The sequence below is a fragment of the Podarcis liolepis genome, assembly GCF_965112155.1.
Source record: "Podarcis liolepis genome assembly, chromosome: 1".
NCBI classification, from domain to species: domain Eukaryota; kingdom Metazoa; phylum Chordata; class Lepidosauria; order Squamata; family Lacertidae; genus Podarcis; species Podarcis liolepis.
In genome coordinates this window covers 43,824,226-43,836,996 of record NC_139554.1, presented here as the reverse complement: position 1 = coordinate 43,836,996, position 12,771 = coordinate 43,824,226, and the positions used below count along the sequence as shown (strand labels likewise).

At 45.9% G+C, this 12,771-nt stretch overlaps 1 protein-coding gene across 4 annotated transcripts in view; it reads left to right on the top strand.

The window, feature by feature from the left end:
- Positions 1 to 12,771, top strand: part of RPAP1 (RNA polymerase II associated protein 1) — a 174,485-nt gene that overhangs the window by 13,674 nt on the left and 148,040 nt on the right. For all 4 annotated transcript variants that reach the window (XM_083506091.1, XM_083506092.1, XM_083506093.1 and 1 more), the window contains 7 exons: positions 6,348 to 6,463; positions 7,417 to 7,515; positions 8,222 to 8,323; positions 9,722 to 9,889; positions 10,924 to 11,115; positions 11,529 to 11,663; positions 11,858 to 12,037. In XM_083506091.1, coding sequence (XP_083362217.1) covers positions 6,348 to 6,463; positions 7,417 to 7,515; positions 8,222 to 8,323; positions 9,722 to 9,889; positions 10,924 to 11,115; positions 11,529 to 11,663; positions 11,858 to 12,037 — 992 coding nt within the window. The remainder of the gene's footprint in view (positions 1 to 6,347; positions 6,464 to 7,416; positions 7,516 to 8,221; positions 8,324 to 9,721; positions 9,890 to 10,923; positions 11,116 to 11,528; positions 11,664 to 11,857; positions 12,038 to 12,771) is intronic.

The following is a 12,771-nucleotide window of genomic DNA, read 5'->3' as shown; positions in this document are numbered from 1 at the left end:
ACCTGCTGCTTGTTACATATGGCCGCTTCGGGGACTCCCCCTGCTCCCACAGTCTCTTTCAGCTACAGTCTCTCTTCTTCCACTCTTAGATGACCCTAAACCCATTTTTACTGCAAGGTGATTCTGGGACTGGCTTTTATATCTTGATTCCCAGAAGCGATGTGTTTGAAGTTAACAACAGAGCTGTAAAATTAGGTACCTGGGCAGAGGCTTTGTAGGAAGAATCAGCAAAAGGATCTGATTTGTGAGATTGGAGAACAAGGATGAACAGTAGGAAGTTTGGGGGCTGGAGAAGTATGCTAGCAATGAGTCCAGGAACCACATCACTGGCTTCTTGCACTGCAGAAGTGAGTAAAGATAAGTCAGAGCAGGTTTTAGTGGCTGCACCTGCAGAAGCTGCTAATATAGCTCGGTCTCCATTGCGGCTTCTACAGCACTGCGGGGTTGGGTGAAGCCAGTGAGAAATTGTTGTGGTTTTCAGGAAGGAGATTGACTGCCAAGTGGAGTTACTCCTCCAAACTAGAACTTGCTGTGAACAAAAGGCCTTGGGTTGTGGGTGGAGGAAGCAGATTTCGGTAGCTGCTTAAAGCTAGCTGGAATCTCTCTCAAGACAGATAAATCCTGTGAGGTTTAAGAATCCTGTGTTTAGATTATATTCGTCCTCAGCGTGGATTACCTAGACTTAAAAGGCACAGCTTGAGGTATTGGTTGATTGGCAGGCTAGAGGGGCACTCACTTTCCATCCCCTTCAAATTGTAGGAACGGGGATAATATGTACATTGGAGGAAATACATTGTTTATGATGCCTCAAGATAGGAGTCAAATCCGTAAGAGGGACCTGTGGGCTTCTGCTGGAGCTTGTGTTCTGATGATGATAGGTAAAGGTAAAGGTACCCCTGCCCGTACAGGCCAGTCGTGTCTGACTCTAGGGTTGTGCGCCCATCTCACTTAAGAGGCCGGCGCTGTCCGGAGACACTTCCGGGTCACGTGGCCAGTGTGACGAAGCTGCTCTGGCGAGCCAGCACCAGCGCAGCACACGGAAACGCCGTTTACCTTCCTGCTAGAAAGCGGTACCTATTTATCTACTTGCACTTTAGGGGTGCTTTCGAACTGCTAGGTGGGCAGGAGTCTGATGATGATATGGATCAATAATACCCTTTGTACTCTTGCCATATCTGCAGGTCCCTTTCTGTTTCCTGTACTTAAGTGATCTTGCTAGTGGGTCCAGATTGAGTTACCTGCAGGCAGTTCTTGCTAAAGGGCAGCCAAAAGCAGCTGCTCATTGCTTCTGTTATCCCCAGACAATGAGGAAAGGATTAAAAAAAAATTGAGGGTGGGAGAGACAAGATTCTACCTCAAAGAGCTTGCATCTTAATTTCCACAGTGATGGGAGGAAGAAATGGTAGAGAGAAAGCAGAGCAGGAAAGCCTAAACATGTTGATTCACTTAAGCGCACTCAGGGCTTCATTTCACTTGCAAATGAGACCTTGAGGGGTCAGGCCAGAATCTCTGAGGCCTTCATCTTGGTCAGTTTTGGGATCCTGTTCTTTAGCTCCTTGCCTCAGCATTTCATTACAATAAAGCTCCAAGTGAATTCCAGAAGGGCTGCAGCTCAGTGATAGAGTAGGAGCTTTCAGACAGAAGGCCCTGAGTTCTCCAGGTAGGGTTGGGAGAGACCTCAGTCTGAAATTCTGGAGAGCCACTGCCTGCCATCATGGATGGTAACTGAGCCAGGTGGGCCAACAGCCTGACTCTTCACCAGGCAGCTTTCTGTGCTTCCCTTAAGCGGCCAAACAAACCATGACCCATGAAGTCGATCCAAGAGGACAGCTAACTTCCTTGGTTTTACTGAGTTATTGGGACTGCAGAAACAAGGGGAAGGGCCCTAGCTCAGTGGCAGAGCATCTGCTTTGAGCGCAGAAGGTCCCAGGTTCAGTCCCTGGCATCTCCCCATGTAGGGCTGGTGGGAGAGAGCCCTGTCAATTTCAATCAGTGCGGAGGATACGGAGCTGGATGGACCAGTGGTCTGTCTTGGTATAAGGTAGCTTTCTGGATTGCCAGATACCTGGCAGTCCACAATACATGCCCAGTAGTGCTGGACTCCATTGGTCACAGTTTGTGCAGACCTGCTCTTTCGTAAGCATTAATTCGAAACTTCCCTGCTTTTATTCTTTTTTTCATCCTGTTCCTTTTCCTCCCGCCTTGTTGCATCCCTCTCTTCTTGAGTGGTTTACCTCTCCGCTGCCCCCCGCCCCCGCCCCGTCCCCATACTTCCTCTGGCTGTTTCCTTCTGTCTGATCCTTTGTTCTGCTATATTCTCTGGGTCTCCCTGCCTCGTGGAGCCTGCTTAATGAGATCTTTGAATCGCTCTTGGATTTGAGCGGTGTGGTTTGGTGCGATAAGGGGTGGTGTTTACTGTTTCTCTTCTTGAGAGAGCAGCTTTAATGTGCAAGAGGAGGGAAGGGAGAAGAAGCGAGAGCAGGTGGATTAGCGCTTCCGCAAGAGCTGCTTCCCCTCCCCTGCCCACAATTTCTTCCCCCCACATTTTCATATGCTTTCCCGCATTGGGTTTTAGTTTTTAGCAGGCTGGCGCTAGAACAATAGCTTGTTAAGGTGCACTGCTTGAAGAGAAATGTTGGGTATTTCCTCTGCACCAGGATGGGGGGGGGAAGGGTCCTTTGAGCCTTAAAAAATGTGAAGATAGCAGCAGATTGATAGCAAAGGATTTATGAGATGGCATATTGGTAGAGGAGAAGCAAGATGTGATTGCGGAGGGAAGCAGAACTTGGTTCTGGGAGGAGAGGGAAAGGTGTGTCGAACCGAGGAAGGGCAACTGTCCGTGGGGTGACTTAGTATATCGTTGGGAAGAGAGGAGCAATTATAAAAATCAATGGAGCTTTTCAAGCTGCCCGAGGTTATGCATGCAGCACATTGTGCCCAGCAGGAGACGTATTATTAATTTTGCATTAGCACTTAGCATTGGAAAGCTGCCACTGTTGATGCCAAGGAGTAAATTCATCTTGAATAGACTTAGCAGCAGCCATGTTGCCAGAGGGAAGAAGGCAGCCTGTGCTTGCAATGGGAAGAGAGCAATTAATTCAGAAGGGGAAATCCATTCTCAACAAGGTCAACGATTTGGGCTTCTGAATCTCAAGGTCCCTCTCAGGTGGGGCCACAATGTGCTTTCCGTAACAAGGGTGCGTTGATTTATTAGATTTATATCCCATCCTTCCTTCGAAAGAGGTACAAAATCGCCAGTGGACTTTCTTTGCTGGAGTGGAAGCAGAGATTGCAGCTTGCAATCAGAGCTGAGTGACAGAGCACACGCTTCACATTAGGGGCTGGGCGATGTTCGGTTTTCAACATGGCAGTGTAGTGCCAGCCCACCTTTCCGGGCAAAGTCCGCAAGGCAGTGCAAAACCACCCTATCTGTGCCTTGTGGAGAAGGGCTGCTGGTGAGCGGCAGACCTGCCAGCATCATCAAAGAGCCCCCATACCACCTGGCTGCCTTCTACCAGGAGGATGGGCTCCGTCTTTCTGGGAGGAAAGGCACAGCACACACCCCAAGGCGAAGGCAGCCAGGTGGTAGCCAAGCAAGGCTGCAGGCCCAGTCCCACTCCTACTTGAGTGCAAGCAGGAGCGGGGACGGGGCTCTCTCAGTCACGATGAGCAGTCGCGATGAGCCCCCATCGCACCACTGGCTCCTGTGATCCAGTGGCGGGTCGGAGCCTCATTGAAACTTCTTTGTTGAGGGGAGGGCAGCAGCACGTTCCTCAGCCCAAGCAGTTCAAAGAAGCAGAGGAAGGAACAAGCTGTATTGGCAACTTACCGATCTAACTTGTTTCTCCCTCTGCCAGGGCAGAGTGCAATGGTGGTTTCACCACCGATATACCGCCGAGTGAAGCTGTCATCACGGTCTCCTCTCAATACCAGTCCTGAGCGATATACAGTGGTACCTCGGGTTAAGTACTTAATTCATTCCGGAGGTCCGTTTTTAACCTGAAACTGTTCTTAACCTGAAGCACCACTTTAGCTAATGGGGCCTCCCGCTGCCGCTGTGCCCCAGGAGCACGATTTCTGTTCTCATCATGAAGCAAAGTTCTTAACCCGAGGTACTATTTCTGGGTTAGCAGAGTCTGTAACCTGAAGCATCTGTAACCTGAAGCGTATGTAACCCGCGGTACCACTGTATTGATATATTGCCCAGTGCTGCTTCACATGCAGACGATCCCAGGGTTCATTCCTGGCCGTCTTGTCAGCTAAAAGGCTAGCAAGCGATTGAAAACACCCTCCGTCTGAGACCCTGGAGAACTACAGCCACTTAGAATAGACAGGTAACTGATGAGGTGAGTAAAAATGAGCCAAAGCTTGGGGCTCAAATGACAGACTAAACACTAAACTGAAGTTAAGCAGGAGCTAAGGCTGCACTAGAAAAGGGGGCAGGGAAGCTTGCAAGCCTGGGGTGATATCTGCACTCTCTTTCTGCCGAGGGCTAGTAACATTTTAGCCACACAGCAAATAGTGTAATAGGTTTATTACACTTGCCCAAGGACCTCTTCAACCAGACTTCCTCTTGCGCAAGTTCCACAGCACTCTATGCCATGCGTCCCAGAAGACGTAATGGTGCATGTGAGGGAGCCTGGCAAAAGCCTCTGTAATCTTCTCCAGTTAATGTATGTAGGAGGCATTTCTCTGCAACACCTTCCTCCTACTCTGCTTTATGCTGTCATGGTGCCGATGAATCTGTGGCTGAATCCGAGTACCAGAGAGCCAGAACTTTAGCAGATGCAGTGATTTGGCTTGGTGGGGGCTGTGTTTGTAAAACAGTGCGCAGGGGAGAGCCAAGCTGCAGGAAATGGCACTATAGGCTGACTATATGTTGCACGCCCAATTCTGAAAAACAAAACATAAGCTAGGAAAGGTTCAGTGCACATTCACCATCCGGGCTGCCAGGTTGTGTTTCTCTAAAGGGGTTTCTCATCAGTTCAACAATCTGCTGATAACCCTAGAATACATAACAGTCTTCCCCCCACTGTTGACAAGATTGCAATCCTAGTGTCTGGTGGTACACATTACTAATTTGATTCAGAGCATGGTGTAATCCGCCTTCTCCATTTAGTGATTAATGGAGAGGAAAAAAACAAATACCAGAAGACTCTTCTGCTACTTCCTGCTTCACACCCACCCCACTGGTGTGTTTGTTCTTCATTCCAGCATTTCTTTAAAAAATATAAAATGAATGTACAATGGTACCCTGGGTTACAGGCGCTTCAAGTTACAGACTCTGCTAACCCAGAAATAGTACCTCGGGTTAATAACTTTGCTTCAGGATGAGAACAGAAATCGTGCTTTGTTGGGGCGGCGGCAATGGGAGGCCCCATTAGCTAAAGTGGTGTTTCAGGTTAAGAACAGTTTCAGGTTAAGAACGGACTCTATTTCTGGGTTAGCAGAGCCTGTAACCTGAAGCGTATATAACCCGAGGTACCACTGTAGTCCAAAGATAAGCAATAGGTAATGGTTGAAAATAAGCTGTTACTGTAATTTTACTAGAGCTTTGTTTAACTTGATTTGGATGCTTACTCCATTACTAATTGTAAGCCCCATTGTCCTAGAACAACATTCCAGAGTTAACTCAGTAGATTTATCTCAAGAGGTTGTCAAGGTGCTAATTGTTCCTTCCATTGCTGCCTAGTCTATAATGCTAAATAATTGATCTTCTTGATGTTCCAACCATTAAAAAACTTATTGGCTATGCTCAGAGTCTCCTATTCAGTTGTTGCTGCAGAGCCAAAATGTACAATTAGTTGATTTTTCCTCCCTTTCAATTTCTCTCTGACTCTTTGTGAAGACCCAGAATTCTAAACATTATCGCTCGTGAGACGGCAATAATGGAGCCCTCTGAACTTGCCTTTCAAGACTTACTTTCCAATACTATCAGTTTTCTCTCCTCAGTATCTTTATTTTGAGACCCTTTTCTTAGGGTTGTTGGAGTGCAGTTTAAATCATTAGCCTCATGTTATTCAGTGCTCTTGATTTTCTAATCTGATTGTATTCACTCCACGTCCAAGTTGATATTCAGCTCATCTTCATTTCATCTGCAAATTTTATTAACGGCGCCATCCACTTTCCTTCTCCAGATCTTATGGAAGATTAAACTGTTGGTGGACCTTTGATGTTTATGTATCGATGATGAGTCAGTCTCTGAGCTTTTTTCCCTTCCCCTTGTAGTGTCATGAAAGCAGTATTTGATGCACTTCTTCAGAGCCACAAATGTTGACAATGAAAGTGATGCATGCTCTGCTTTCACGCTCAAGAATAACAATGTCTGCATTTGCCTTTCCCAAAAGGTGGTGACCTTCCAGTGAAGCCTCAGAAAGAGTGGCTCCACATGGACACTGTGGAGTTGGAGAAGCTGCAGTGGTTGAAGGACCTCCCTGAACCTCGGCAGAAGAAAACCAAAAAGGTCAGGAGAATAAAACACAGTCCCTTCTTTCTTGCTTTCAAATTATCTTCCCCCTAGAAAATTGGTAGGTAACCTTTTTCAGCCTGAGGGCTGCCTTCCTTTATGGGAACCTTCGGGGGCGGGGGGCAGACTCTTGCCTTGGTAACAGTAGATTACATTCCAGCCATGAAAAAGCCACCCCCACACCACTTTCCATCCTCCTTCCAGGCAAGCAAGAGGCATTATCTCAGTTCAAGGAGACACTCTAGCCAGGCAGAAGCTCTCAAGGAGGGTGTGGCCTGGAAGTGTCAATTTGGCCTACAGAGAATCCCAAACGCCACCTAGCAGTGTTTGAAATTGCCCAGGCACCAGGTGCAGGTCCAGTTGTGACCATGTGAAGATGTCTTGTCATTAGGTTTGGCAACTAACATCTCCACCATCTGGCTGGTGTACATCAGCAGTTTCTGCTGCCCCCCCCCCCCCAATATCCCAGCATCAAAAGACACTGCTGCGTGGCAGCCGGCTGACTGATCTGTGGAGATGTCTTGTCGCTGTTTAATCCTGTATTGTTTTATTTGATGTTTTAATGTGTTGGAAACCGTTTTGAGACATTTTTTCTTTAAAATATAAAGCGATATAGAGATGATGGTGATAATAATTTCACTGTAAAAGAAAATGGCACCTAGACAGTCCATTGTGGTGGCCGTAACCTAGGTTCAAGGTGTCATTAGGTGGTTATTTTATATCTATGAGTTTCTAACCCTACCAGACAGAGAGACCTGGAGGACCACATTTGGTCCCTAGGCCAGAGGTCCCCTTTCCTAGAACATGTTGTCAGCAAAAATTGGTAAAAGTTGGCTTGGGTAGTTAAGGGATTTAGATCCTACTAAGTGTGAGCAGCTAAATTGGTAGAATAGCTGAATGGCACAGTAGGCAATAAAGGTTATAATTTTATTTGTTTCTTTCTCCAATAGGCAATGCAGGCACGCTTCAATCTGAAGGGAGATCTTATTCCCCCAGATAAAGACCTCCCCACACATCTGGGCCTACACCACCACGGAGAGGAAGCAGAAGTAAGGGGAGAACAGCCTTGAATGCTAGAACATGCTTGTGATCGCATTGCATGTTTGACTCTCTTTCCTGTCTTTCCTTCTTAGGTAGTCCTGGGCTAGGTGGTCTGACCATTAATGATTCTCAGTTGAAGGCATCTAAAGTACTTTCATGCTTTCAAAAATGGAAGAAGCAGAGAATTAATTACTGTGAAATAAGATTGCTACTTGGAGCAAGATTTCTTTTTCTCATCACATACGAAGATGGGAAATTCCCTCACCCTCCTCTTGAGTAGCAGTAACTTATTGAACAGTAGATCCCAGACTTTTGGATAGTGTAGTGTAGCATTCCAATGAATGTTTCTTCTGGGAAGGCTCAGTTTTTGGTGTTTTGCTTAGAGCCTATAAAAAAGGGTGACTCCTACTATAACCTCCGTCAGGTTGGTGCTCAGCGACCTTGGAATATTTCCCCATGCTTTCTTTGTAGCGTTTGATGTGTCTTGCATGCTTGACTCATCTAAAGCTTAGCACAGGAACCTTGTTGCCCCTGCTCTCTGCATGTATTGCACTATTACCTGGATTGTGTGGTGCGATTGGCAGAGGACAGTCCTGTTAACTTCCTTGCTTCTTTCAGAGTCTGTTCAGGTGAAAGGAAGGTGTCTCTTCAGTAGTATGTAACGTAACACAATGATAGATACCCTAATGTCTGGATGTTTTATTTTTATGCTAGAGGGCTGGCTACTCGCTCCAAGAGCTCTTCCACTTGTCTCGCAGCCAGGTCATTCAGCAAAGGACTCTGGCTTTGCAGGTGCTTGGTCACATTGTCCAGAAGGTGAGTTAACCTTTGTAGGGGTGACAAGAGAGAAACGGGGTGGCCAGGTTTCTTCTGATGCCACAAAAACCATCTCCACATATACCAAACCACCAATGTGCTTTTTGGTTTCTGATCTTGTTCACCTTTTAATTGGCCCTAGGGGATCTCTAAATTAAGACAGTTTGGTGACATACAAGTACATCCACAGGGTTTGATCTGAAGTGGTCATTTTTGCAAAGTTGAAGAATGACCACGGTGCTCCAACAGAAAGCTTCTCACTGTGACATTTCTTATTAGATGGGTCAGTGATCAAAACAGCCTTCCCCAGCATGACACCTCCAGATGTTGCTTTAAGACTGACCACTAGCTGTGCTGCTAAGACCTGATGGAAGTTGGAGTTTAGCAGCAAAGCTGGAGGGAGTAAGCCTGGGGAAGGCCGTATTAAAACATTTTTGAAGGTTCCTACCTCCTTAATGAGTAAATAAAACATTATTTGGATCTCTCCATATATTTGGTGACTAGACTGAAATCTTACTAGTCTTCTGATGCTGTTATCATGTTATTATCTAACCTGAAAGGTTCGAGTGATGTTCTTTTGCACATTTACCTGGGAACAAGCACCACTAAAACCTAGTGTGGATTGTTTCTGAATAAACATGCATAGGAATTGGCTCTCAGTTAAGGGAAACAAAAGGCAGCTAGCAGTTTAATTCACTAGCGACTGCCAAATCTGCTAATGGTGAAGTTTCAGAAAAATCTGCCGCATTGTATTAATTTGTGGTTTAGTTGAATACGTTGGCTATTGGGAACAGCCAAATTAGGCTCTTAAGTGCTTTAAAGCAACGAGAAAAGGTTATGAAGTCTGGCAGAAATTGGCCATAATTGTATATTGATATAAGCCAGAATCTACAGATCTTGGCTGGCTTAGTCCCCACTGGTAGACCACCATTGTTTGTGGAATGCATAGAGGATGTGCGGGTGGGAGTGGAAGGGCCTGATTTCATTATTGTGCTTTGGAAGCACTCACAAGGCCTCCAAAGCACAGGGCAAACGTCAGAGACAAGAGAGATGACCACACCTTGGCAGAATTCCAAGGGAAGAACATTCCCCCTCGAGGCCAGAGATGCAGCTGCCCATGGTGTATTTAGTGATCTCATTTGTGGAACCCTAGGGAGAAACTCAGTTGCCTTATAGCTGTGTGCATTTTGCTAGAGGATAAGAATGCAAAACATATCAATCTTCATCATAAAAAAAAGAAAATGTCATGATTTAAAGTGGAAGAAGTGGAATGGATTTGCTTCTATCAGTTTCCAGTCTAAGGACTTCCGGGAAAGCGTCCCAGTGCTGCCTTCTAAATACAACAACTCTCTCTCTCTCTTTTTAACCTGACTTTGTCGTTGTGGTGTGTGTTTTCAGGCCAAGGCAGGGGAGTTTGCCTCCTCGCTGAAAGGAAGTGTCCTTCGTGTGCTGCTTGACGCTGGTTTCCTCTTTTTGCTCCGCTTCTCCTTGGATGACCCAGTGGATAATGTCGTTGCAGCCACTGTCCACGCCCTCCATGCGCTGCTTGTCTCTCCAGATGATGAGGTTTCTATCTGTAGAACCCAAGAATCCATGTAAAATAGTTTTGAGTGTTGGTATCAGTAGGGATAGATCTCCGTGTTATTAAGGGCTTCTGCCCCCTTCCGCTCAGTGGTGGGGCAGCTGCTTTGCATGCAGAAGGTCCCAGGTTCAATCTCCAGGCAGGGCTGGGAAACACTCTTGTCTGAAATCATGCAGAGCCACTCCCAAGTGTGGCCACATCTCCTTGTAGTGTGACTTACCACTGGTGGATAGAAAGTGGATAGAGCAATTGATGTGACTCTTAGCTTTGTGTCAGCAGACCACATTCCAGCGATCCACGTATTTTTCTCCAACCTTGCCATCCAGGCAAGCAAGGGGCGTTCTCATAGTTGAAGGACACATTCCAGCCAGGCAAAAAGCATTTAAGGAGAGTATGGAACAGGGCTGATGAGGGGTAAGACTTAGGGGCTGAGTTCCAAGGGCCAGAAAGAGAGGCATGGAGAGCCACATTTGGCCCCTGAGCCTGAGGCTCCCATCCTCTGGTGAGAGAGACTACTGAGTTAGATGGACCCGTCTCCCGACTCCACATGAGGCAGCTTCCTCCTTGTGCGTTAAATGGATCCTTTGCGTTTTCTGTTTCCAAAAGAAGCCCTTCTGTTTCCAGAAGAGCAATTCTGGGTCCATGCCTTTAGAACTTGAACTTATTGTGAATATTTGTTTGTTTGTTTTTGTTTATTATTACATTCATGTCCTACCTTTAATCCAAGAAGCTGAAGGTGGTTCACACACTTCTCTCCTCTTCATTTTATCCTTGCAGCCGCCCTGTGAGGTAGGTTAGGCTGAGGGGCAGGGACTGGCTAAGTGGGCATTTGAACTCTGGTTTCTCAAGTCCCAGTGCTGCCTCTCACACCATTTATTCAAAGTACTTCCTCTGGGAGGGCTCTTTCCAAGCCTTGCTATCGAAGACACTTAGGATTTGACATAAGAGCATCCTCTCCTGCTCCTTTTTCGACAGCTGTTCAGCAGGAACTAGCTTCTTATTTTTCACTTCCTTCCAGGAGTATCTGGACAAGACGTTTTCATGGTACCAGGGTATGACTGTCTACCCTTTTATCCCGAACGAGGGAGAAGAGGAGGTGGAGGAGGAAGATGAGAATGAGGAGCAAACTCCAACCCAGAAGGCACCAGGGAAAAGACCAAAGGATGAAAACAAACCAGATCCAGAAGTGGCACAATATGATGCCATAAAGGTAAAACCTCTAGTCACTTCCAGAATATTGTCAATAAAGCAGTATCTGTGTAAAAAAAAACACAAAAAACATACATACAGTGGTACCTCGGGTTAAGTACTTAATTCGTTCCAGAGGTCCGTTCTTAACCTGAAACGTCTTAACCTGAAGCACCACTTTAGCTAATGGGGCCTCCTGCTGCCGCCGCACCGCCAGAGCACGATTTCTCTTCTCAACCTGAAGTAAAGTTCTTAACCTGAAGCACTATTTCTGGTTTAGCAGAGTCTGTAACCTGAAGCGTTTGTAACCTGAAGCATATGTAACCCGAGGTACCACTGTAATCTGTTACAGATTCATAGGTTGAAGTGGAAGTTTGCTGAACCATAATTGGGGCTTTTGTATTAGACTTACAAAATCTTATTATTACCTCCAAGGGACTGCTAAAGACCAAGATTCTTCAGCGCCTGAGATACATTCTGGAAGTAATGCGACCTGTGCCTTTGGTAGTCCTGGAGAGTCTAGACATCCTAACGCGCATAGCAAGGCACTCTACTGAAGCATGCAGTCGGGTAGGTACCTGTGTGTGTGTTCTCTGGGTCAGAGAAGATGCCAGTTGAGGGGGAAGAATGGAAATCATATAGGAATAGTTCAGATTCCTTTGATATACTTGGCCAGATGGTTAATTTTTTTTACATTGCTGTACTGACAAATAAGTGGCCTTGTTCTGCTCTTAAATATTCTCTCTTAAATGTCTGTTTTGCAGATTCTAGATTGCCCTCGCCTGGTTGAGATGGTCATCAGAGAATTCCTCCCCACCCAGTGGAATCCAAGAGTAGCTGAACCTGGGCAGTTGCTCACAAGCCTGCATGGAGTTCCATGCGCCGCTGCCATGAAGCTAATGAGAGTCTTGGCATCTGGAGGGAGGAATGCAGCTGCCAGGCTGGTAAGGGCCTCTCCACTTAAGGTATTTAAACAGGGACAGAAGTTCAAAAGATGGTTGAGACAAAAAGAAGAAGCCTGGTTACTGAGCCGCCTGAGAAACAGTTTCTATCCAAATGCAATTTTGGTTTTAAACGCAGTGTAAGGTAGCCTTTATGTGAGTATATTGTATTCAATCATGGGGTATCAGAGTTTTTAGGGGCTATCCAGGCTGGGATAGCTGGGATAGCAGGCTTGTGGGTAGTGGCACCCGCCCTGTGGAACGCCCTCCCACCAGATGTCAACGAGAAAAATAACTACCAAAACTTTTAGAAGACATCTGAAGGCAGCCCTGTTTAGGGAAGCTTTTAATGTTTAATAGGTTATTGTATTTTAGTGTTCTGTTGGAAGCTGCCCAGAGTGGTTGGGGAAACCCAGCCAGATAGGCGGGGTATAAATAAATATTATTTATTTATTTATTTATTTATTTATTTATTTATTTAGAATGTCTGATGTAGATTTTTTCAATTTCATTGTTCTGTATGGGACAATGACAATAAAGATTATCGTATTGTACTCAGTTTCCCCAGAGATGGCTGACCGGTCTATTTGCATTCTCTATAGATCCACACAGACACACATCAATTTTTGGTACAATGGAAACAAATCATGTGCTTGAAATAAGTAATACTTGTAATTCAGATTTTCTAAAGAACTTTTATGTGGAGGTATTGTAGGGGAAGGTGTAAGAAGTACTTC